The sequence below is a fragment of the Malaclemys terrapin genome, chromosome 4 (genome assembly GCF_027887155.1).
Source record: "Malaclemys terrapin pileata isolate rMalTer1 chromosome 4, rMalTer1.hap1, whole genome shotgun sequence".
Classification (NCBI taxonomy): domain Eukaryota; kingdom Metazoa; phylum Chordata; order Testudines; family Emydidae; genus Malaclemys; species Malaclemys terrapin.
This window is the reverse complement of record NC_071508.1, coordinates 96,345,596-96,372,998: the sequence shown is the minus strand read 5'-3', so window position 1 is coordinate 96,372,998 and position 27,403 is coordinate 96,345,596. Positions and strand designations below refer to the sequence as shown.

The 27,403-nt window shown below is 39.8% G+C and overlaps 1 protein-coding gene across 17 annotated transcripts in view; it reads left to right on the top strand.

Moving 5' to 3' along the window:
* RYR3 (ryanodine receptor 3) overlaps window positions 1–27,403 on the top strand; it is a 551,551-nt gene that overhangs the window by 202,952 nt on the left and 321,196 nt on the right. For all 17 annotated transcript variants that reach the window (XM_054027214.1, XM_054027212.1, XM_054027213.1 and 14 more), the window contains 7 exons: window positions 9,000–9,216; window positions 9,449–9,553; window positions 15,235–15,338; window positions 16,055–16,138; window positions 19,338–19,497; window positions 20,086–20,233; window positions 26,868–27,073. In XM_054027214.1, coding sequence (XP_053883189.1) covers window positions 9,000–9,216; window positions 9,449–9,553; window positions 15,235–15,338; window positions 16,055–16,138; window positions 19,338–19,497; window positions 20,086–20,233; window positions 26,868–27,073 — 1,024 coding nt within the window. The remainder of the gene's footprint in view (window positions 1–8,999; window positions 9,217–9,448; window positions 9,554–15,234; window positions 15,339–16,054; window positions 16,139–19,337; window positions 19,498–20,085; window positions 20,234–26,867; window positions 27,074–27,403) is intronic.

The following is a 27,403-nucleotide window of genomic DNA, read 5'->3' as shown; positions in this document are numbered from 1 at the left end:
TCTCTACATGATCATTTAGTTTGCAGCAAGCTGGCAGATGAATCTATCTCAAGCTAGCCTGTTAAGATCTAACTGTCCCTGTGGACCTGCTGATGTGCTGTAACAGTTCCTTAGTGTACTTTGATCTATTCCTGTTTCAAACAGGGTAATCAGAGCACGCTAAGGAACTGTGCACGTTATGAGGGTCTACAGACAGTTAGCTTCGGCAGACTAGTGCACAGTAGATTCACTCCCCAGCTAAACGTTGGTGCGGACAAGTCCTTATTGCAATATATTCAGTTAGTTTTTTTCGGCTTTGGAAGCTGTCATTTTTGGTTCTCCACAGAGGGGTGGTCCTGGCTCCAGGCTGGCTGTCAATCTGTTCTCTGCCTCCAACTAGCAGGGAGAGGGGGAATGCCCACAGTACAGACTGTTGGACATGGAGGGTATTAAAGAAAATTCCCAGGTAAAAAGGAAAATTTACTTTCGCCCTGATAACATTTGTGGAAACAGTTGAACCATTTTGGCTGAAACACACACAAAATTCAGCCTGAGGCCGATACCTGACATGGAAAATTTCAGCCCGAATGGTTATAGTGTGTCCAAGTTATACACAGTTGAAAATAAAGTCTTATATAATGGGAAGTGTGGAGCGACATGAACTTTGGCCAGCATTACTATCTCCTCCTATAATAACATACAACAGTTGGATTTCAGATAATCAAGGAAGGGATTTAACCAGCACCACTGACTTGAGAACTCAGTTTCTTTAAATTTATTCAGATTCATTTAATCTCTGTTTAAGATAGCATGAAGTGACCGAAATGAAGTCTGAGACTAAATTAAAATTAGCTTTCTAACTCATTTATATATATCACAGCTGTTCAGAGGATCTGAGAAACTAGAGAGTCCAGATGTTTTGACATAGAGAGTCAACATGTTTAGAGATAAGTGCCTTGTGCATTTAGTAGCTGAACAGGTGGTATGTTAAATACTGGTACTACAGGGCAATCTGTTTCTCAGACCTATTCTGTAACACAGAATAATATTAGCTATTTGACATATTCTTATCATTCATCCTAGAAAAATCATGTATAATGGATAGAGCTGTAATCGCAGCTGTCTGGGCTGTTGAGGAATATGTTTTAGAAAAATATGTCCAACTGAATTCTAAGATTTTTGTCAATGTTCCATGTTCTCTATTGGCTAAATCATTTACTTAACCTTTCAAATAAACTGAAAATCAAGAAGCTTATATGTTTCTAATATACTATTAGTAGGTAATATTATGCCAGAACCAGAAATCCTATTCACTGTTTATCTATGCTATCTCAATTAATTAAAAACAGAAATTGAGAAACTAAGAAATAAAAAAAACCCTTCATAAACTATTTTTTATTAACTTAAAGTGTGAATGGAGATAGGCAAATGTAATGGGAATATCTACACTAAGGAAAATATTTTGGAAGATCTTATGAAACATGCCATGTTGATGACAGTGGTCTCCCCTTTAGCAAGAGCAAAGTGCCAGTGAAATTTTCCCATAAAGATGTGCACTCCCTTCCCTACACAGAGATCAGCTCTGTAAGTGAGAAACAATTTCAGGTTTGAATCTCGGATTTACAACAGGGCTGCTAAATACAGGTAGGATGGTGATTTAATGCTAACAATGTAGTGCAGTAAATGAACCTGGAAGGAAGGAATACCAGCATCAGATATAACTAATTTTCTGATGCTTGCACTCATTCTTCATATGTTCAGTGAAAGCAGATAGGAAGGAGCAGAAGCAGAGTGAAAGTAAAAAACAAAGAAGAAAAGATCAGTAAAAAAGCTAGAGGAGAATAGCAATGCAGGAAAAGGAATAAAAAAAAAGAGAGAGAAGACGAGAAGTACAGGAAAATTAGAAGAAAGCTATATAGAAAAAAGGATGGAACCTGGTAGATGTGAATTCTTCAAGGATTTTTAGGTTTGTATGGGGGGGAAAGGTTTTGGATAGTCCCTGTTCTCATTCCACTGTTGTTGTTCTGTCTCCAGCTGCAGCTTATTACTTTTTTCATACATCTTTTTTGTTCTTTTTTTTTCTTTCTGAATCTGCTCACTCTCTGTCATTGGAATTGTATGGGCACAGGCACCTGTCATACTTTTGTTTCTAATTTGCCCAGATTGGCCTATCATGGAAAAGGGTTAGGAGTGTGGTGGGTATCATTCATAATATAATATAATTATAATTAATTCATAGTTCATTACAATGTCATTAGCACGTATGTATGGGATAAAAGTAAAAGAGATATAAAAGTTTGGTTGATAAAGATAACTTCGTAGGTATAATATACTTAGACTTTTCTAAGATGTTTGATTTACTACAACACAACATCATGATTTAAAAATTGGGACTATGCAATATCAGTAAAGCATATGTTAAATAGATTAAGAACTGGCTAAGCTCAAAATGTAGTTGTCAGTGGACAATCATCATCAAATGGAGGTATTTCTAGTGGGGTTCTGCAGGGGTTCAACATTTTTTTCAATGATCTTTCAATGAGAAAATCACTGCTGATGAAATTTGCAGAAGATATAAAGATTGGCAGAGTGGTAGATACTGATGATGACAGAGCAGTTATTCAGAGCAATCTAGATCACATGGTAATCTAGGTCCATTCAAACAAAATGTGTTTTAACACAGCTAAATGTAAATTTTTACATCTAGAACAAGGAATGTAGACCATACTTACAGAATGGGGGACTATATCCTGGAAAGCAATGACATTGAAAAGGATTTAGGGGGTCAGAATGGATAAGCAACTGAACACATGCTCCTAGTGCAAAGCTGTGAGAAAAAGGGCTGATGTGACCCTTGGATATATAAACAAGGGAATAATTAGGTGATTTTCCCTCTGTATATGGCACTGGTATGAGACTGATAATGAAATATGCCTAGCACAATAGGGTCTTGGTCCATGACCAGCAGTGGCGGGTTGGCCACTGGGGCCCGTGCCCAGGGGCCCTGGCCAACTGGGGGGCCCTGGAAAAATGGGTGCCCTGTGGCTTGACCCGCTCTGCTCACCCGGCACTCCTGTCAGGGAGCAGAGTCAGGGTGTGGGGGCTTCACCCACCCACCTGGCACTCCATCTGGGGAGTGGGGTTGGGGCAGGGGGGATTGCTCTGCTCCACCCACCCGGCGCTCTATCTGGGAGCAGGGTCAGGGTGCTAGGGCTTGCCCCACTCCCCAGCAGGAGCACTGGGTGGATGGGTGGAGTGGGGAAGGCCCCAGTGCCCTAACCCCACTCCCGGGATGGAGCACTGGTTGGGCAAAGCATAGAATCATAGAAGATTAGGGTTGGAAGAGACCTCAGGAGGTCATCTAGTCCAACCCCCTGCTCAAAGCAGGACCAACACCAACTAAATCATCCCAGCCAGGGCTTTGTCAAGCTGGGCCTTAAAAACCTCCAAGGATGGAGATTCCACCACCTCCCTAGGCAGGGCCGGCTCCAGGCACCAGCTTACCAAGCTTCGGGTGGCCACTTCGGAGAGGGGCGGCATTTCCAGCTGTTCGGCGGCAATTCAGCGGACGGTCCCTCGCTCCTGCTCAGAGCGAAGGACCTCCCGCCAAATTGCCACCACAAATCGCGATCACGGCTTTTTTGTTTGTTTGTTTGTTTGTTTGGCTGCTTGGGGCGGCCAAAACCCTTGGGCCGGCCCTGTCCCTAGGTAACCCATTCCAGTGCTTCACCACGCTCCTAGTGAAATAGTGTTTCCTAAATCCAACCTAGACCTCCCCCACTGCAATTTAAAACCATTGCTCCTTGTTCTGTCATCTGCCACCACTGAGAACAGCCGAGCTCCATCCTCTTTGGAACCCCCCTTCAGGTAGTTGAAGGCTGCTATCAAATCCCCCCTCACTCTTCTTCTCTTCTATAGACGAAACAAGCCCAGTTCCCTCAGCCTCTCCTCATAAGTCATGTGCCCCAGCCCCCTGATCATTTTTGTTGCCCTCCACTGGATGCTCTCCAATGTGTCCACATCCTTTCTGTAGTGGGGGGGCCCAAAACTGGATGCAATACTCCAGATGTGGCCTCACCAGTGCCGAATAGAGGGGAATAATCACTTCCCTCGATCTGGTGGCAATGCTTCTACTAATGCAGCCCAATATGCTGTTAGCCTTCTTGGCAACAAGGGCACACTGCTGACTCGTATCCAGCTTCTCATCTACTGGAATCCCCAGGTCCTTTTCTGCACAACTGCTGCTTAGCTAGTCAGTTCCCAGCCTGTAGTGGTGAATGGGATTCTTCTGTCCTAAGTGCAGGACTCTGCACTTGTCCTTGTTGAACCTCATCAGATTTTTTGTGTTGGTCACTCTGGACCCTATCCCTATCCTCCAGCATATCTACCTCTCCCCACAGCTTAGTGTCATCTGCGAACTTGCTGAGGGTGCAATCCATCCCATCATCCAGATCATTAATAATAAGAGCAGAGCAAGCCCCTGTGCCCCAATCCCGCTTCCCGGATTGAGCACCGGGTAAGCAAAGCGTGGGGGGAGATGACTTCAGGTGGAAGGGGTTGGGAGGGGGCCACACTTGCTCTGGCCCAGGGGCCCCACTAAACCCAAATCCGCCTCTGATGACTAGGACTCTTACTTGCAACAGTAGTACAAATAAATAATAATACCACATCCAGCTGTTTTGTCCTTAATTTTAAAAGGTTGTTAAATTGTAGAGGGTACAGAAAAGAGCCAGAAAAGTTATTCAAAGAATAGAGAAAATGACTTGCAGTGAGAGACTTAAAGAGCTCAGTCTGTTTTGAGTATTAAAAAGAAGATTGAGAGGTGACTTGATGAAAATATATAAGTACCTGAATAGGTCTGACTAGATAATCTAATGGTCCTGACTAGTTTTAAACTGTATGAATCTATGAAAAGTGAAAGTGCTAGTTTCAGCTAACACTGGAGGGCGTTAGTATGCCTGTGGTTCCACAGCTCCCAGCACTTTTTTTATTAGAGTTGGTTAATTTTTTTTCATCCAAAACTTCTATAACAAAAAATGTTCTTTTGTGAAACACAAGTTTTTTATAGACATTCTTTGCTTTTTCAAGTTTTCTGACTTTTTCTATAAAAAAACTGAAAATCTGAAATATTTTTGTTTTTCAGTAGGTTTTTTCTACCCTTTCACTTTCTTGACTTCCCTTTTTTCAGTGACAACATGGAGAGAAAAGAATAAATGGGGTAAAGAGGAAAAAAAGAGAAGGGGAAGAACCCCACAATTGAAAAACCTTAAGTTTTGAAAACCAGAAACTTTGCGGGGGGGAGGATATTTTTTCCCATCAGAAAATTTCAACATTTTCCACAAAATCTTTATTTGTGCATCTGTTGTCACATATCACCAGTGAGCTTCCTAGGTTATTAAATCTTCAGGGCAGGTATTGTATCCTTTTATGTGTCTGTAAAATCCCTGCCATTGTGCAAATAGTAGCAATAAACATAGTTTTGGAACTTTTAGTCAATCCATTTTGTTCCCTTTTGGAGTCATTCTGAATTGACAACATTTACTTCCTTAAAAATATTATTTCTTTCTCTCTTCTCCCCCCCCCCATTATAAAAGATGACCCAAATAAAACCTTTGAGAATCTTGACAGTGTGTATACTTAGATTAACCATTCAGCAGCACTGATAATATATAAATTACTCACTGCAGCAGCCTTTATTTGTTAGTCATTAGATTATTTGCCTAAAATAAAAGATAGTACTTTTCCTTCCTCTTTTCCAAATGACCAGTTATCTGTATAGATTAAAATAAACTTGACTCTCTGTCCATTTTTTCCTCTTGTGTGATCCTTCAGTGAAGTCTTAATACTGAATTTGCAAAATAATAGTTCTGTGACAAAAGATTGTGATGCTTTAAATGCAGAAGTAATAATTCTGAATGATAAAGCAAGAGAAGCTGAAGTACAAGCAGGGAAGCTCTTAGATAAATAGGTATGTCTACAATAAGGGTCTGCTCCAAATCCCACTGACTTCACTGGGAGTTGGTTTGAGCCTCATGAGCTGAGTACAGCAAATTGCCGTTTCTTATTTATTCTCTTTTGTCTTTCCACCAATTTGAAAATTCCTATACAAAAGTGTTAAACTTAGATTGATGAGTCTGCATTGTATTTTATATGGTAAAACTGTGAGTTAATAGCTTTGATTTATGAAAAATATTGACTAGTTCTTATATATTACTCTTGTAGTGCTTATGATTTGTATTATAACTAGCGCCTTTAATGCTATTACATCTTTCTAATTACAGTTACATTCTGTACCATCTTAGCGATATTACAAAACTTTTTTAAACTAACACTTAAATATCTATAACAGCCACAATATTCCCAAATTCACTGGTGGTAGTGTTGCAGTTTGTTTTCTTTTATTGTCAACTAACCTTGGTTCTGGTTACTTATTAACCTAATTATTTACAGCTGATACTGATCAATTTGTCCTGGATTGTTGCTGAGATAAATATACATCTGTGAAGAATGTAATTGCCTTGGACTAAATTTCATGAGTTTTGTAGAGAACTCCACCCATAAAGAAATACTAATGCCTTTGTATACATTGCTGCAATTACTATATCAGCAATGTTTTTGATTAGTGATAAAATAATTAATCACCTACATTTTAAATAGGGTGATGGTTTCATTGAATTTATGGGTTTATGGTATGAATAAAATTAAGAGGTAATTTTAACAGTAAGATTTGTTATCCAAGTTTTCGTTGTCCATAGACATAAGCATGAATGAAACAATTAGGAAGGCTTTATTATTAATCTAGTATGGGGTGGGCAAACTTTTTGGCCTGAGGGCCACATCTGGGTGGGGAAATTGCATGCAGGGCCATTAATGTAGGGCCGGGGCAGGGGGTTGGGATGCGGACGGGAGTGCAGGGTACAGGAAGGGGTGTGGAGTGCAGGAGGGGGCTCAGGGCAGGGGGTTGGGTGCGGGAGGTGGCTCAGCAGGGGGTTGGGGGTGCAGGAGGGGTGCAGCAGGGGGCTCAGGGCAGGGGGTACGGGTGCAGAGTGTGGGGGGGCTCAGGGCAGGAGGTTGGGGTGCGGCAGGGGACTCAGGGCAGGGGGTTGGGGTGCGGGGTCCAGGAGGGGATCTGGGTGCGGGCTCCGGCCTGGCGCCACTTACTTTGACTGGTGTGTAGCAAGGCTGAGGCAGGCTCCCTACCTGCCTACCCACCCTGGCCCCGTGCCACTCCCAGAAGTGGTCGGCACCACATCCCTGCGGCCCCTGTGGGTGGGGGTGAGCAGAGGGCTCTGTACGCTGTCCTCGCCTGCAGGCACTGCCCCCCACAGCTCCCATTGGCCGGGAACAGGGAACCGCAGCCATTGGGAGCTTCGGGGGCGGTATCCGCAGGCAAGGGCAGCACACAGAGCCCTCTGCCCCCCTCCCCTTCTGGGGTTGTAGGAACATGGTGCCAGTCGCTTCCAGGAGTGGCACGGGGCCAGGGCAGGCAGGGACCCTGCCTTAGCCCCGCTGTGCCATGGGGCTGGCAATCCCGCGGGCAGGATCCAAAGCCCTGACGGGCTGGATCTGGCCCGTGGGCCATAATTTGCTCTCTCCGAACTAGTAAATGGCTGGCTAATCTAAAGGATTTTGCCTCGATAGCATTACAATGTTCATGGAATTATTTTTGAACACTCAAGATTGAGGGTGAAATTAATAATGTTGTTACAAATGTTTTAACAACAAAAATGCTTTTGTGCTTTATAAATTGAGATTGAAAAGGGTGCAACTGACTAAAGAAGTCTGTCTCTCCCCCCACACACACACACACTCGCACATCTAATTTCAATGAATTATATGATTTCAGAAACAGAGCATGTATGTATTTGGCTGAAACGCATCTTCCAGCTAAGAAAACGTTTCTTAGATTTATTTTGATATTTCATCTTAGTTGGGAATCAGGTGTTTCGTTGTTTTGTTTTTCTAAAGGAATTTTAATACCCATGAAAGGTGCTGGGTTGATAGTCCTGTAGTTAGAACACTTATTTATCTCCAAAAGAGGTATAGACAAATCAGCAACATTATTATGATCTTGCTCACGTTGCCCTGGTACTAATCTTCAGTTGTTATACAGCATATGTAATTCATTCTCCATACCTATTGTTCAGCCCTGAGCCTCTTTCTTGCACTGTAAAACAAATGGGCCAATTAGTATCAGTTTTTATAATATTTTGATGGTGTGGACATCTGTTCACCATGAAATTAACGGAGGACACTAACTCATTCCATGCAGGCCACTCAATCAAGCAGCCAGTAGATGACTATTGCCTTTAGTCCTTATTGATGTGGGGTCAGTTCACACCATGTACATTGGTAGCTTTTCTTTTACTACCTTTATTTCATTTATTACCATACTCTTAAATTTACATTAAAAATATATGGCTGAGGAGAACTGGAGAACCCTTTATGTTAATAACGACTTCAATGAGGATCATGACTCAAACCTACAATGATGGTATTTGCGGTGAATTAATTTTGTTGGTTTAGTTGTTGCACAAGGTTATTGTGATTACTCAGTTCATCATAGATAAAAGGAAAGCTTAGGTTGATAATTTAGCATGGGATTTTCAAAAGTCCTTAAGTGACTTTGGAGCACAAGTCCTATTGAAACTTGGAATTGTGCTCCTAAATCACTTACCTGCTTTTAAAAATCCCACCCAAAACGTAGATATTTATTTAAAGAATAACATAGATATATTTGGGAATAGAGGTTTGAGTTAAATAGTCAAGTTTTGCATTTACCAAAGCATAAATATTTTAATTAGTTTGTAGACTTATAATTTTTCAATATATAGTATCAACTAGCATTAGTGATTAGTAAATTTTTAGGGATTTCTTAAACTTAAGTAGTGTATCAAAATCTTTCTAGATTTCTATTTTTAAAAGATATCAAAATTTAAGTTTGTCTCCAATTGACCCATTTGCTGCGTTAATATGGGCTCTTATTTAAATGTTGCACTTTTTCATTCAAAATTGCATAGGGTTCGTTTCCTACTGGGTGGACGTCATGGAGAGTTTAAGTTCCTGCCTCCCACTGGGTATGCTCCATGCTATGAAGCTTTGCTTCCAAAAGAGAAGATGAAATTGGAACCAGTAAAAGAGTATAAGAGAGATTCTGATGGAGTTAGGGATTTGCTGGGTACAACACAATTCCTTTCCCAAGCTTCCTTCATCCCTTGTCCAATAGACACCACTCAGGTATGCCTACTTTACAATAATGGAAGTGTAAAATTCATCTTACCCAGAATTTTAAAATGAGCAGTAAAAAATTTAGGCCAGCATGTATCCTCTCTTAGCCATATACTGTTTGTGCAATACAGTATTTAATGATAGGTTAAATAATCAGTTGTTATAGTTGAAGTATTTTAGGAAAGTTGGACATTACTGAGTCTCTTCTCTCTTGTTGAATCTTGAAATATTTTCTTCTTAGATTGTTTTGCCTCTTCACCTTGAAAAGATCAGGGACAAGTTGGCTGAAAATATCCATGAACTATGGGGAATGAATAAAATAGAACTTGGCTGGACCTATGGCAAGGTAAGAAGTGAGAATACTTCTTCTTATATGTGAAGTTGGTAGTATCACAGAATGATAGAAATGTAGGACTGGAATGTAGGACTTGAGAGGTCCAGCCCCCAGTGCTGAGGCAGGACCAAGTATACTTAGCTCATCCCTGACAGGTGTTTGTTAAGTTTGTTCTTGAAACCTTTCACTGACTGGGATTCTACAACCTCCCTTGGAAGCCTATTCCAGTACTTAACTATCCTTATAGTTAAAAAGTTTTTCCTAATATCTAACCTAAATCTCCCGTGTTACAGATTAAGCCCATTACTTCTTGTCTTAATTTCAGTGAACATGGAGAACAATTTATCACTGTCCTTTGTATAACAGCCCTTAATGTACTTGAAGACTCTTATCAGTTCTCTCTTCAGTTTTCTTTTCTTCAGATTAAACATGCTCAGTTTTTCCTCATAGGTTAGGCTTTCTAAAACGTTGATAATTTTTGTTGTTCTCCTCTGGACTCTCTCCACTTTGTCCACATCTTTCTTCAAGTGTTGCATCCAGAACTGAACACAGTGCCCCACCTGAGACCTCATCAGTGCTGAGGAGGGAGGGACAGTTACTTCCCAGGTCTTACATACAACATTCCTGTTAATACTCCCCAGAATGATATTGATCTTTTTTACAACTGCATCACATTGCTGATTAATTCATATTCAATTTGTGATCCTGTATAACCCCCAGATCCTTTTAATTAGTACTATTGCCTAGCCAGTTATTTCCCATTTTGTAGTTGTACATTTGATTTTGCCTTCCTAAGTGTTGTACTTTTCACTTATCTTTATTAAATTTCATCTTTTTGATATCAGACCTATTATCCAATTTGTCAAGGCCATTTTGAATTCCAATCCTGTTCTCCAAAGTACTAGCACCCTCTCCCAGTTTGGTGTCATCCACAAATGTCATAAGCATATTCTCCACTCCATTTTCCAAGTCATAAATGAAGATATTGAATAGTACCAGATCCAGGACAGACCCCTGTAAGGCCCCATTAGATATGTCATCCCAGTTTAACAGTGAATCATTGATAACTATTCTTTGAGTACAGTCTATCAATCAGTTGTGCATCCATTTTATGGTAATTTTCTTTTGAGAATGTCATGTGGAACTGTGTCAAAAGCGTTTCTAACATCAAGGTGTAATATATCTACAGATTTCCCCCCCAATCCACTAGGCCAGTAATCTTTTTTTTTTTTTTATTTAAAAAAAAAAGGAAATTAGGTTGGTTTGGTATGATTTGTTCTTGACACATCCATGTTAGGTATTACTTATAACCCTATTATCTTCAATGTGCTTACCACTTGATTGCTTAATAATTTGTTTCAGTATATTTCCAGCTATTGAAGTTAGGCTGACTTTCAGATGCTCTTCCCATTTTCAAAGATAGCTTTAAATACATGTTTTCTCAGGGAGATTAGAGAGGCTACAAAAGCAGAAAGCACAGTAATAATGGGGGATTTCAATTTTCCTCATACTGACTGGGTATATGTGACCACTGCATGGAAGAGATATAATTACTAGACATCGTAAATAACTGCTACTTTGATTAGAGTTTGGTTCAAGATGGGAATATAGGTTAACCTCTCAGTAATAGCAACCATAATTTAATAAAATTGAAAAATCTTTGTCGAGGGGAGAAGTGATCAAGAAACCCACCACAGTAGCATTTAACTTCAAAAAGGGGAGCTACTCAAAAATGAGGATCTAGTTAAATGGAAATTAAAAGGAACAGACCTGAGGGTGAAATGCTTGCAAATGACATGTAGACTATTTAAAAACACCGTACTAGATGCTCAAATTAAATGTATCCCCCCCCCCCCCAAAAAAATAGAGGACCAATAAAATGCCACCATGGCTAAACAGCAGAGTAAAACAGGCAGTTGGGGGAAAAGGGCATCTTTTAAAAGTTGGAAATAAAATTCTAGTGAGGAAAATAGGAAAGAAAATAAACTCTGGTGAGTCAAGTGTAATAAAGCAGGCCAAGAAAGAATTTGAAGAGGAACTAGCAAAAGACAAAAACTAATAGCAATTTTTTTAAGTACATCATAAGCAGGGAGCCTGCCAAATAGTCAGTGGGGCTACTAGACAATGGAGGTGTTACAGGTGACTCAAGGAAGACAAGGCTGTTGTGGAGAATCTAAATTCTTTTCATCAGTCTTCACTGCAGAAATGGGGGCGATTCCCACACCCGATCCATTCTTTTTAGGTGATGAATCTGAGAAACTGTCCCAAATTGAGGTGTCAGTAGAGGTGGTTTTGGAATGAATTGATAAATTAAGCTATAAGAAATCACCAATACCAGATGGTATTCATAGTTGAGTTCCATCAGAACTCTTGGATGAAATTGCAGAACTAATAACTGTGATATATAACCTATTGTTTAAATCAGCCTCTGTACCAGAAGACTGTAGAGTAGCTAACATAATGCTGACTTTTTAAAAAGGCTCCAGAGGGGATCCTGGCAATTACAAGCCAGTAAACCCAACTTCAGTACCTGGCAAATGAGTTGAAACTATAATAAAAAACACAATTATCAGACACATAGATAAACATGATATGTCAATGAAGAGTCAGCATGGCTTTTGTAAATGGAAATCATGTCTCACCTATCTTTTAGAATTCTTTGAGGATGCCAACAAGTTTATGGACTTTCAGAAAGCCTTTGGCAAGGTCCCTCACAAAAGGCTCTTAAGCAAACTAAGTAGTCATGGGATAAGAGGAAAAGTCCTCTTATGGATTAGTAATAATTAAAAGAAAGGAAACAAAAGGTAGGAATAAATGGTCAGTTTTCACAATTGAGAGAGGTAAATAGTGGAGTCCTCCAAGGATCTGTAACTGGAGCCTGTATTGTTCAACGTATTCATAAATGATCTGGAAAAAGGGGTACACAGTGAGGTGTCAAAGTTTGAAGATGATACAAAATTATTCAAGATAGTTAAGTCCAAAGCTGACTGCACAGAGTTACAAATGAATCTCACAAAACTGGATGACTGGGTGACAGAATGACGGAGGACAATCAATGTTAAGTGCAAAGTAATGCATGTTGGAAAAAATAATCCCAACTATATAAAATGATGGGTCTAAATTAGCTCTTACCACTCAAGAAAGAGATTGTGGAGTCGTTGTGGATAGTTCCCGGAAAACATGCTAGGAACCATTAGGAAAAGGATAGATAATAAAACAGAAAATATCATAATGCCACTATATAAATCCCTAGTACACCCGCACCTTGAATACTCTGTGCAGTTGTTTTTTCCATCTCAAAAAATATATATAAAATTGGAAAAAGTACAGAGAAAGGTAACAAAAATGATTGGGGGTATGGAACAGCACCCATACAAGCAGCGATTACAAGGGACTCTTCAGCTTGGAAAAGAGACCACTGAGGAGGGATATGATAGAGGTCTATAAAATCATGAATGGTATGGAGAAAGTGAATAGAGGAGTATAGTTTACCCCTTCACATAACACAAGAATTAGGGGTTATGCAATGAAATTAGTAGGCAGTTGTTTAAAACAAATAAAAGGACAATTTTCTTCTTCACGGAGTGCACAGTCACCCTGTGGAACTAATTACAAGGACATATTATGAATGCCACAAATATAACTGCATTAAAAAAAAGAAGTAGATAAAGTTGATGGAGGATGACCACACTGCACCTTAAACAGTGGGCTATTGTCTGGCTTGCTGCGGGGAAGGGGTATTCCTCTTTAAGGGCAGAGAGGCACAGACATCGCTGACTCATTCCCCCTAGGTGACTGGAAGAGAGGGGTGAGTGTAAACAGGTGCCAAACCAAGCAGAAGAAACCCCTTTTCACCCAGACCAAGCAGAGCAGCACCCATCCTTGGAAGAGGCGAAATACCAAGTTTGGTCAGGATCTGCTGTGGGCACTATACTGGTTGCTGCTTTCTCAGGGGGGTGGGGGAGTAAGGATTTTTCCCCTCACTATCAGATTGACCAAGGCTGGGGAGGGGAAGGCTCCAATGTGGGGGCATAGTTGAGTCTAGCATGGAACGGGAGTTAGCCTATGATGATGCAACTCATTATGTAAGCATGGGGTGGATGTCCAGTGCACATACTCTGTGGAGAATGAGGGTTAAGGTCAGCTATAAAGGAGGAGAGGAGTTGCCTACCTGCTGTGCCTGTCATAAGAGCCCCAAACTGTGCCATTCCCACTCCTTTAACAAACACCTCTTTTAAATCCTTTATCAAACCATTTATTGGATCACTGTATCCCTTCTGTGCTTGCTCGACCGTCTTGGTCGCATCCTAAACTCTGGGAAGTCAATCTTGGCTCCCACTCAGAAAAATGAGTTCTGTGGGGGGACCCTTTGGTGCTTAGGAAGCATAGGATACTGAATTAGATGTGTACCAAGCAGTTGGTGCAGGGTCATGCGGTACCATCTATGATAACAGATGGTACAGTATGATTTCGGTCTTCAATCATATCAGAGCGTAGTACAGACAGGAATGGAAGAGCATATGCCTCCCCTTCCTTTCTCTGGTATGGGTAGAATTTTATTACCCAGAGACCTTTCAGTATCAGAGGAGCATCATTCCCTTGTATTGGAATCTGTTGAAAAAACATCTTCCTCGGAGTCTCATCAAATATACAGTTCTCTCCCATATATCCCCTGGTGGCTCCCCTTTCAGAATTTTATTCAGATTGGTGATATTCTAAGCATGTTGATGGGAGAGAATCTCATCATTATCCTTATAAGACTTGGGGAAGGTTCCTTTGGCGTCCCCCTCCTGACACATATGGGGCCCCAATGGCATTATTGGAATCCCTGGGATCCATATAGGGGTAGTTTAGGAGAATGCATAAGTGTCTTAGCAAGGAGATTGAAAGTATGCAACCTGAATTGCCACAGCAGGAAGATATGATCAACACACAGGAGAGAAGATCTCATCTTCTTCCCCTGATGAGGTTGTCGTGCTCTCTTCCTTCTTATGCTGATTATTTGAAAGAGCTGATGCATTGCAGATCCATCTGGAAGTGATCCAGGAATCTCATCTTAAGTTACTAAACTCTCTTCAGATGTCAGGATATGTAGCGCTTCCATTAATGAAGCATTATTGGAATCTGCTAAAGCTGAATGGAACACTCAGCCACCATACCACCTACATGCAAAAGGCTGACAAGAAATATACACCTCTCAAGGACTCGGAGTTTTTTATCTTCACACCATGCTCCTAATTCTTTAGTGGTCAATACTGCTGAGAGAAAGAAGCAATATCTCTCTGACACCACAGGATAAATAACAGAAATGGTTAGATTAACTCAGGGGGAAGAGTTATTCTTCAGCTACTCTTCAATTTAGAATAGCAAATGAGCTTGGCTCAGACATGCAGTAGGAGTTTTCACAGAGTAAGGACTGCAGTATTTAGTCTATTGTTTACCTTTTCATTCACTAACTATGATTTTACATCTTTTACTGTGTTTCAGAGGTTAAGGGTGTTGTTCCATACTTCATAATTTATCATGGAAAGACTCATTTATATAATTCTGAATAGTTGTCATAAGGCATCGTAGGATGGATGGTAGAGTTTGTAAAAGCTTTATCTGTGCAAGGAACAAGTCTATTTTTGCTGTGCTGAAATTAGTCTGAGTGTGGTAACAGTACAGTATCTTTTTCTGGTATTCTATCATAGATACGGGATGATAATAAAAGACAACACCCTTGTCTCGTGGAGTTCTCAAAATTACCTGAAACAGAGAAGAATTATAACCTACAAATGTCAACGGAAACCCTAAAGTGAGTTTTAAATATAACATTAAAAAGAAATCAAGTTTTATATTTTGGCTGATTCTGCTATTTTAAAATGATAGAATCATAGAACTGGAGGGGATCTTGGGAGGTCATCTAGTCCAGTCCCCTGCACTTAGGGCAGGATTAAGTACTATTGAGACCATCCCTGACTGGTGTTTGTCTAAGTTGTCTAAGTGTGTTGTATGGTTCCAAAATGTGCAAGTCAGATGGACAATCAGGTCCAAATTCTGTTCAAAATAATTTATACAATTTCTGCTGACTTCACTGGGAGTTCTTTGTGTATATTTAAAGGGCAGAATTTAGTCATTTATTTGCAGAGATATAGAGGAGAAAAAAAGAGTTAAATTCTGCTGACTTTACTCATGATAAAAATCCCATGTGAGTCTAACTTGCAGGAGGACAAGCAAGATTTGACCCATATTTTTTAAAACATTCATTTGTACTCTTTTTTTTACTTTGATGCTAATATCCTTCATTTCATTTTGTAATCCTATTTCTGCTGACTTTTGCTAAATCAAAGTCTTCATTTTTCCAAAGCCTATAAATCTGGAATTAAATTAGAAGTACATTTGAAGTGTTTCAAATATGAAAAATTACTAATAACACAAAATAATTTAAGAGACTGCTATATTTTTCTTTAACACCTGATAGGAGCTGTAACTTCATTATATTTTACAACAACCAACTTTTTATCTTTATAGAACTCTTTTGGCCCTTGGATGTCATATTGTTCATGCTAATCTAGCAGCTGAGGAAGATCTTAAGAAAGTAAAACTTCCTAAAAAGTATGTATTTTAACAATAATTATCATGCATTGATTATAATTATTAATTATTTGTGTGTTACTTAAACATACAATAGTCTTTGCAATTGTTTTGGTAAACATTATTTTAAGAAATTTATTTTCAGCTGATAATGCTCACTCTAGGTGCTATGAAAGTTTCACATATACAGACTGCCTGGGCACATGAATGCTGACTTGCAACAGCAAATTTTTGTTTCCAGCAGCTGGCCACTGATGATTGCTGACTGCCATTCTTGCTGTATTATGTCACCTTGTGGAGTGGCTGTGAGAAAAATAGCCATGCATTGGTGACTATATTGAACTAGCATACTCTTTTTATCTTGTGATGTTAGCCTTGTTTAACCCCAGAATAGAAAGTTTCTTTTATCATGTAGCAAAATATAGTAGATGATACTGTTCTGTACTTAAAAGGGTATACTCCTCTTCCTTATAACTGTCTCCATTTTCCATTTGCTTTTTCATTTTGGGTAAAAGTATTGTACTGTATACAAAAATGTACAAAGACAAGACTAATCTACCTCTATTGATATTTAAATCAATGTATATAACCAGTAATAATTAAATTACGTAAGAAAGACATCTAGATAATACTCAAATTATTATGCAACACTGGGAAAACACAATTCAATATTATGCATTAATTAGGTATTCTCAGCATACTTACCTTTTGTATGGTACTTTGCATCAACAATAGTAATAAACACTTCTTCAGTATTAAAAAGAGTTGGAGATAACTTTTAGGAAGTTGGGACACAATCCTGCAAACATGTACACATATGGATTACTCATGGGGATAAATATGTTCAAGATCAGGCCTTTAGTGTTCTAGGCAAGGACAAGTTTCCTTTAAGGCATTTGCCTTTGAAAAGGTCTTTTCCAAATGATTGTATAGTAGAGTACAATTCATTGCTGGAGGCTTTCTCTGAACTTTAATGGAGTAGTTTTATTTTTATTTCCTTCTTGCTCTAAACCCTCAATGAGCTGAATTCACTACTGATTTGAGGATAGGGCCACTGATGGCTGAAAGTCTGAAAATGGAGAAGCTGAATTAGTGTAAGGCTGCCACAGTGTCTCTTCCACTCAAGGGCCTTCAAGCAACCTGCACAGCCCCAAAAGTGGCAAAGATGGTGCAGGGAACATGCTGCTTCAGCACATCTCTTTTTCAGCCTCTGCTGATGGTAATACCATAACATTCCTGACACAATTTAAAGTTGCCATCCATTTGCAAAATCCTGAAGACAAAGCTGCAGTCATTCTCCACAGGTCACTCTTTCTGGCATAGGAAAGTGACATGTGCAGTAAGCAAAAGGAATGAATTCTGCTCTACATGGGAAGAATAAGTTTATGATTCTGAAGAGAGCAGTAAATTCAGCAATTCTTTGTTGTGGGAGATGGCCTTGAACCATTTGATATTAGTGAAGGAAACCTTTTCCAAGATTTTAATTGCCAAAAGCATTTTTCAGCAATGGAAAAACTCTTTTGATGTTATTCCTTTCTACAATAAACTAAAAGCCAGTTTGTGTCTGTGTTAGTCATATGTATGATTCATATGAGAAACACTTTAGTAGATTGGTGGTTTGTGCAAGGTAAAGTACCTTGGCGCTATACCGTATCTCTAGGCTATGGTTTAATTTGTAGCACAAAAGACTTTAATCTTTTTCTAAACTGCTTGCTAGAATATGAGGCTTCACTGAGGTCAGTGGAAGTTTCTTATTGTGAGATTTTTTGAGTGACTGCTTGTATATTAATGGCCCAGTCCTGCAAAGACAAAATATTCATGCTATTCAGGGACTGTTTTGTTGTGTAAGTGTAACCTACACACCTTCTTGGTGTGGTGTCCTATACCATCTAATGGCACTGAGACCACTTAGAGAGAGAGATAAAATGAGTCTGCTCTACAGCCTTAGAGCTATAGAGCAAGGATCGGTTCGCAGTCCCAGGCCAATGGGGGCTGCGGGAAGCGGCGCGGGCCAAGGGATGTGCTGGCCGCCGCTTCCCGCCACCCCCATTGGCCTGGAGCGGTGAACCACGACCAGTGGGAGCCACAATTGGCCGAATGTGTGGATGCAGCAGATAAACAAACTGTCCCGGCCCGCCAGGGTGCTTACCCTGGCGAGCCGCATGCCAAAGGTTGCCGATCCCTGCTGTAGAGGCTCATGTACTAAGCTACAGAGGTCCCTGGTTTGAGCGTGCCTGCCGAGGACTGGGTCTGTCGGCGTTACGTAAGGTCTTCAAAGCCTTTGATATATTTAAACTATATTTTAAACATAATACTCTACAGAAAACTCAGAAGATGTCTTAAAATACTTGGTTTTATTTATTTTACTCAGTTATATATGAAGCCATTAAAATATATAATCATTAGATGCTAGTGTTTTTGAATAGAAAGCATATTAATTGAAATACAATCTATATTCTACAACAGGGGTTGGCGACCTTTCAGAAGTGGGGTGCCGAGTCTTCATTTATTTACTCTGATTTAAGGTTTCGCGTGCCACTAATACGTTTTAAGGTTTTTAGAAGGCCTCTTTCTATAAGTCGATAATATATAACTAAACTATTGTTGTACGAAAAGTAAATAAGGTTTCTAAAATGTTTAAGAAGCTTCATTTAAAATTAAATTAAAATGCAGAGCCTCCCAGACCGGTGGCCAGGACCCAGGCAGTGTGAGTGCCACCTTCGGCATGCGTGCTATAGGTTGCCTGCCCCGTTCTACAACTTACATGATTTTTTAAAAAAAATACCATTAATCTTCAAGTCAAACATTACAGAAATGTTCAAAATATAAATATATCTTCTAATGTTTAAAATATAAACATATAAATCTAAATTTCTGCTAAAAAGCACAGTATATAACATTTTGTTATTTGTTTTACAGCAGCTGTTTAAGGACCCAAGCAAGGATTTGGGTCCCATTGAAGTAGGTGCTGTACAAATTGGTGGCAAATTAGAGTGTCTGCCTCACAGAGCTTCCATGTCATGGGTCTTGTCATAACTTAGAATGGATTCCACAAATAAATGGGGAGTGAGGGATGGAGACAGAGGAGAAAATCACACTAAATGCCATATGGAAAATTTAAGAATTCCATCCTTGTGAAAAAAAAATGTATTTTTTAAAGTTTGTTTTTAAGTTTTCCAAAATAATTTTCACTCTTACTATTGTTTTTATTGGGTTATAGTTACATGATGTCAAATGGGTATAAACCTGCCCCTCTAGATCTTTCTGAAGTGAAATTGTTACCTTCTCAAGAAGTTTTAGTTGATAAACTTGCAGAGAACGCACATAATGTCTGGGCAAAAGACAGAATAAAACAAGGATGGACCTATGGCATTCAGCAGGTAAGAACCACTTTGTCAGTGACATTTGAAAGCTGTAGAACTGATGAGTTTGAGCATAGTTAAAGTACTATTTCTGAATCACTGTTGGATGTTAGATATGAGGAAAATATAAACATAGATTGTACCATGTACTGCATCTAATATATGAAAAACTTTAATAGGCTTTGATCATGCAGTTGGTCCATAGATTGCATGGACCACCTGCTTGGATCTGATTGTAGGATCAAGGCTTGAGAGAGATTAGTTTTTCTTTTAAACTAGTAACACTATAGTTACTCAGTTAATTATAAAATTTCTCAGGGACATATTTCCTTAATTCCCCTCATTCTTGTTTTATGTGTAGTAACAGTTGCTGGCTTTTGTGTTTAAATATTGTATTTACTAGCATTTATATTTATAAAAATGCCTTTTATTTATGATGTAACTATGACTTTTATGTTCGGGGGGGAGGGAGAAAGACCCCTAAGCCTATATTTTATGCAGAAAAGAAAGAGTATAAGTTAATATTGACTGTATCTCATTACATACATGTTGTGTGAAGTTTAAAACACAATTTCCTTTAAATACTTTCTTGTGACTTCTTTTTAGGACCTTAAGAACAAACGAAATCCCCGACTGGTGCCATATGCATTATTAGATGAACGTACTAAAAAATCAAATAGAGACAGTCTTCGTGAAGCTGTTCGGACTTTTGCTGGTTATGGATATAATATTGAGCCACCAGATCAAGAACTAGGTATGTCTAGTAAATACTAATTCTTCTTCATGTAGTGTCCTTATGGGTGCTCCGCTTCAGGTGTTGCATGCACTTATGATTGGAGATTTTCAGTAGCAGTGCCTGTTCAGCTTGTGCACACTCTCACGATATCTTTGTGCTCCACACCGAGAATATATAGAACTGTCTTATGGCCAGAGACTGAGCATCTAGCATGTTTGCTTTCAGATTATAATTTAGCCTTAGTGTTGGTGTAGTTACTTAATTTAGTTAATTTTATGATTTGATAATTTTTTTATTTGACTAAGAGATATTTTTGCTCCCCTCCCCACTTCCCTTGCTTATGCCAGAGGGACTCTCCTTGGGGGTGGTTATTGCTGTGGTATACCAAGACACCCAGACTTCAAGGACTGCCTCTCATACTGGGAGTCCATCCCAGTTAGCAATGGACATTCTCAGTGCCTCCACTGTTTGGGAGACACCCATGTCCCTAATAACTATAAGATTGCCACAACTTTTAAAAGCAGATCTAGAAAAAAAACAGGGAAATCAAATTTAGACTCTTGATGATGGGGAAAGCCCTCAGACCAGCCTAGATCCAGGCTCAGAGGATCCCCTTCATACCGCGGCCTTTGAGTGCACTTAGTGCCCTATCCACCTCTGTATCCAGCTCACTAGGATCTTCGTGAGAGAAGGGCATCAAAAAAGGCTCTGAGGAAGAGTTCCAGCTCTCCCACCAGAGAGCCTTCTTCAAAGAAATCTAAGTCACTTCAGAGACTGACCATTCTGAAGATGTCAGGTCACAGAGGGAGTATCATTGAGGCTCCAAGATTTCTGGTACCGGGTGCTCATCAAAGTCTTCCAGTTCCTCCAGGATCAATGGAACCAAGTATACTTCAGTACCAAAAGTGTCCTTGGTGTTGACCAAACATGATCTCTCCAGCACAGATTCTAAATGCTTTGCACTAAAGAAATCAGTATCATATATGGATTCCTTTGTGCTACCGTTGGTACCTAAACTGGTATCCCATACTGCTAAGCACTATAAGCCATCAACATTTTTGGACTGACATCAGACACCAGACATGTTCGACCAAAGCAATCAGTGTCTGTGAAACAGTCAGCACCCTCCATATCACTGCTGTTTGCAGTCTTTAACCTCAGCTCAGGTTCACTCAGTAGTGCTGGAGATCGGATACTCAAAAGACGTGCTTGTTTCAGATGAGCTGGAGTCTCCATTGTTAATGGGTACTGAATGTTTGGTGGTACCCAGATCTGCTGGGACACTGAGACCTCATCTTTCTCAAGTACCAGGGAGATACAAACCATGTCAGGCAGGCAACTATCTTCACTTTTGTTGTTCACCCACCTCTGGACAATGCTAAGGATGATTCCTCTGATTCTCAGAGCTCTGTCCAGGGATCTCTTATCTACCACAGAAGGGACATCTCCCCCATCACCTACCCAGAAAGGAAATTTCCAAGGAAGAATCAATCTCATGCCCCATCTCACTGGTTTGATCAGCAGTGGATGCCCCCTCTTCCACCCTATGGTCCCCCTCAGTGGGCATATTGGGACCTATGGCTGTTTATTGCCAGTAGTTCTTGAGAGCTCTGAGATACTCCCATGGGGAGCATAAAAAAAGATAATGACCTGTTCTATCCCTTCCTTCTCAGTAGCCTGAGCATCAGGAGGAAACTTTGAGGAGCAAAACGCCAGAGTGGACAAACAAATATCTCATCATCATGGCCAGATGAGGCTGTAATGATCGCACCACCTATTTTGGCAGACAACTTCAAGCATGTTCAGGAACAGAATAAGCTTATCACTGATTCACTCAAAATTCCTTTAGAGGAGGCCTAAGTTGCAGCATAAACTTTTGGACATGTTACATTTGACAGCTTCTGCAGAAGTAGTGTTACCATTAAACGAGGCAGACTCGTACCATGGCATCCCATACGTGTAAATGGGCAGACAAAAAGTACTATGTTCTATCTAATAATTCAGAGGGTTTTTTCTCCCACCCACAACCAAATTATTTAGTTGTGAAAGTGGTCAACGAGTGTGGCAGACAGCACCATGCAAAGTCTACACCATATGGTCAGGACAAAAGTGACTTGATTTCACAAGAGCTACTCTTCTGCAACCCTGCAGAATTCAGGATCACAAATTGCCAAGCTCTGATGGCAAAGTACAACCACACAAATTATGGTAAATTCAACACCTTTATTGAACACCTTCCTGACAGACATCAAGACCAGTTCAAGGCCATGATAGACGAAGGTCACCTCTTAGCGAGGACCTCATTGAAAGCCTCCCTAGGTGTACCCTGCAGCTCAATCAATCACCACTGTCGTCATACATCAAGCCTCTCAGCTGCCTCTGTACAGCTTTTCTATGAAGATCCAAAATACGATGGAAGACCTCCCTTTTGATTGACTTAAACTCTTTTCTGAATCCACAGGCAAGTGTCACCATAACTATGGATGCAACTCTTGTGGAGTGGGGAGTGCACCTAGACAAACACAGCATCCAGGTCAAATGATTTGTCCAAGAGGCTTATCTCTGCATCAACTTCTTGGAATTAAGAGCAGTCAGGAATGCCTATCTACACTTTCTTCTATTCGTCAGGGGCCAATCCATAAAAATCTTGGTGAACAACATAGCCTGCATGTTTTACACAAATCGCTAGGGACGGCGAGATTCCCCCCTCATTTGTGTCAAAGCAACATATGGAACTGGAGTACAGCCAATCGCATCCTCATCTCAGCCTTTACCTTCCAGGCATTCAGAACACCATGACTGACAATTTGTGCAGGCACTTCTCACAAGATTATGAATGGGAACTCTACCCTTGCACTCTTAGACACATATTTCTAACCTGAAAGTTCCCAGAGGTGGACCTCTCTGCAACTGCTGCTAACAAAGAAATGCAAGAAATTCTGCTTGAGGGGAGGACTGGATCATCAGTCTCAAGAGGATGCATTTCTTATCCTTGGGAGACACAGCCTTCTCTATGCTCATCTACCCACACCTCTCCTCTTGAAGCAGCTGAACAGAGCCAGACTGATTCTAATTGCACCAAATGGGCTGAAAAATATGATGCCCTTTCTTGATTTGTCAGGCTTCCTGCCCAGCATTACACCTCCCGACCACTCCTCATCTGCTATCCTGGAATTCTGGTTGACTCTTCATCCCAGCCTGAACATTCTTTGACTCAGGGCCTGGCTCCTCATGGCTCTCAGGGATAGAGACTTCCTGCACGTCAGAACAACAGGTATTATTAAACAGCAGGATATCTATGCAAAATAATTACCTAAAAAAGCTGCAAGATTTCATCACCAGTGTGTCCAGCAACAGTTTTCACCTGTTCCCTCTCTGTGGTTCTTGATTACTTGTTGGAAAGACCTGACCGTTTTTTAATTCTATGAGTTCTGTTGAGGTTCACTTGGTAGCTGCCATGGCCTTTCACTTTTCTCTAGAGGGATTCTCAGTGTTTGTCTACCCCATGATGGCAAGTTTCATCCAGAGGTTGATGAATCTTTCTGCAGATTAGAGAGCCAAGCCCTATATGGGATTTAAACCTTGACCTTAATTGCCTTATGAAACTTCCCTTTGAATAACCTGTCCCTACTTCATCTGCCTATGAAGATGCCTTTCTTGGTGATCATCACTTCCACTCAGAGTCAGTGAAATGGGGGCTTTAATGGCAGATCTTCCCTTTACAGTATTCTTCAGGGAAAAGTTTTGTTGTGACCACCTCCTAAATTTTTACTTACAGTATCTTCCAAATTGTATATTAATCAAAAACAACAAGGAGACCAGTGGCACCAGACTCCTTGTTGTTTTTGTGGATACAGACTAACACAGCTACCTCCTGATACTTGACACCATATATTAATCAAGTTATTCACCTTCCTTTTTTCCTCCCAAAGCCACACCAGCCCAGGGAGGAAGTGGTCCTCCATATTTTGGCTGTCAGAAGGGTGCTAGTCTTCTGTCTGGACAGAACCAAACCATTTAGAAAGTCTCACAGACTGTTTGTTCCATTTACAGAAAGACCAAAGGACCCACAGTTCTCACTCAAAGACTCTCAGGGTGTATCTCTTGTTATGGTACTGTCAGTATTCAACCTCCTCCTAGCATACAAGCCCATTCTACAGAATCCCAGGCTACTTCTATGGCACTATTGAAAGATATTCCAGTTGCACAGATTTGTAAAGCTACAACTTGGACCTCAGTGCATACCTTCTCCAAACACTATGCCATGGTTCATGCTTCCAGATCAGACAGTGTGGTTGGCAATGCAGTTCTGTCTTCAGTGTTAGATCCTACTTCAAAATTTCATCCTCCTTTCACGGACACGTCTCGGGAGTCACCTGAAGTGGAGCACCCAGAGGGTCACTACTCGAAGAAGGAGAGGTTATTCACCTTCTGCAGTAACTAGAGTTTTTTGAGATGTGTATCCCGCTCCACTACCCACCCTCCTTCCCCTCTACTTCAGAGTTTCATCTTGTGGGACTTTGCAGTAGAGAAGGAACTGAGGGAGGTTCACGTGCACAGTTCTATATAGCTTCAGTACAAGGCACAAAAATGTCTGGAATGTTTGTGTGGGATAAATGGGCACTGCTACTGAAAATCTTTGAACAAAGATGCGTGGGGCACATTTACACCTGAAGTGGAGCATCCATAGGGGGACATATCTTGAAGAAATCCAGTTACTACACCAGGTGAGTAATTTCTCCTTCACAGAATTATTTAACACGTTAGGGAAAATATGTAAATCACTGTTTGAGAAAGTAGCTTATATCTAAAATGTTTTGCATAATAACTTTCAGTATTGTGGCAAAGTAAATACATTGTTTCAAGTGAATTATTTTAACCTATAATTACAAGGAACAAATTTATTGAAAATATTTAATCCTTCTGATTGAATGATTATATAAAATCAGAACTTCCTAGACTTAATTGGCTTATACCATGTGCCTTTGTTTTGTAAAACCTGCAATACTATTGGAACTACTGATTTTTCATTTAGAAGTCATTGTTTTAAAATTAAATTCTTCCATGATCTGCTAAGGCAGTCAAAAACAGTGGAAGTGTGCTCTTTTGCTTCTTTGTAATGTAGAAGGAAATATATGTGTATATTTGTTTTTTAAAGACTTTTTTCTGTCCCCCTCCCCCCCTTTTTTTTTTTTTTTTTTTGCTTTAGACTTATAAGGAATGTCACATTTGGGCTCTATTTTCTCTATATGATATCTAGGACGTCTAAGGGATACTTATTACAAGCCATAAAACTTTAATTGAAGGGCAGGATGTTGAATTTTAAAGGCTTCCTTTAGCCAAAATGTTAGTTACATAAACTAAATAGATATTAACATCAACAAACAAAACCAGAATGTTAAACATTCTGTCTAAAACACCCTTACGCTCTTAAATGTTCAGCTTTCACTCTTTGCTCTGGTGATGCCACCGTTTTCTGGCTTGGCAGTAATCAATGAGTCTTCCAGCCTAGACTGGGCCTGAATTTTAATATGGGTGGGGGTAAAAACACAATGTGTTTAATGTGGGTGGAGTGGTGGGGTAAAAACACAAGCAGGAAAAAACATACTTTGAAAAAAATCAAAATCTCTCTGATACGTTTTATGCTACATAAAGAAGCCCAATTTTTATTTCCTTTCAAAGTCATCTCTGACTGCTTTTTAAAGGCTCAATCCTGCATCCTTGAAAGTCCAGAGGGAGTTTTACCATCCACTTCAATGGAAGCAGGATTTTACCTTTAATTGTGGAATGGATTAATTTATTTTAATCTACATTTACTTAATCGTGTTATTATTTCTTGATCTAAAATATTTTTATTTAAAAAAAAAACCCTCTAAATACACTAAATTACTACTTATGAGGATCAGTTTTATGTTTCCTAGATATATCATTGGGCCTGATACTGCTCCCACTGAAGTCAATGGAACTTTTGCAAAAATTCTATTGACTCAGTGGGAGAAGGAGCTGGCCCTATTATTCCTATAGCTGGAGCTATCAGCTAAGGTTTAGTAATGTGCTCCACAGAATTATGTGCAATTTACAGCAACAGTCTTGCTCAAATGTAGGAAGTCTCTATTCCCATGCAGCTTTGTGCTTGGGGCTGTTCCTTGGGAAATAGACTTATGTTACCCACCAAAGTTTCTTACACAATCATTCAGTTGTAGAACTAGAATTTGTAATCTGGTGTAGCTTTTATACTGTACTAAATTGTGGATCATTTAGCTTGATCATGGCTCGATGTCTCTCTGTTATTAATATTTACAGGAAGGATTTATAAAGCTTGTGTGTATACTTCTTTGTGTTTTAAAAACATATTTGTAAATAAATCTATAGGAATATTTTTTAACATAAAATGCAAACACCCAGACCTGAAGAAGAGCTCTGTGTAACTGTGAAAGCTCGTCTCTTTCACGAACAGAAGTTGGTCCAATAAAATATATTACCTTACCCACTATGTCTCTCTAATATCTTGGGACCAACACAACAGTAGTACCATTCTCAGCCATGTCCATAATAAATAATTATTTCTTTCAGCACTGAGACAGATGGAAAGTTAAACATTGGCATTTTCAGTTCTAATATTTCATTCTAACTTTTTTTCTCTTTTTCACAGCTGACCAAACTGTGGAAAAAGTCAGAATTGACAAGATACGTTTCTTCAGAGTAGAACAGTCTTATGCAGTGACGTCTGGAAAGTGGTACTTTGAGTTTGAAGCTGTGACGGGTGGAGATATGCGTGTTGGCTGGGCAAGGCCAGGCTGCCGGCCGGACATAGAATTGGGAGCTGATGACCAAGCATTTGTGTTTGAAGGCAGCAGAGTTAGTAAATTTCTTTACAAAATTTAATTTAAATGAGTTTGTTTGTAGTTGTGAATAGGCTACACAGTAACATTGTAATGATAGTGACTTGAGCAGACCCTTTGTAAATTCTGAAATTCATGTAAATGTTTTTACTGTCTGAGCTACATTACAATGTCACTGTGTAGCCTGTTCTATATGTTCTGATTCTACACACTGTGGCTACTTCTACAGAGACAGACTTCTGTTACGTTTATCTTCTTGGATTCCATGTAATTCATGGAAAGGACTCTGTTTCAAGTCAAAATGAACAAAATGCAGTTTATTCAGATAAGGCAGTTCTTTTCAGGC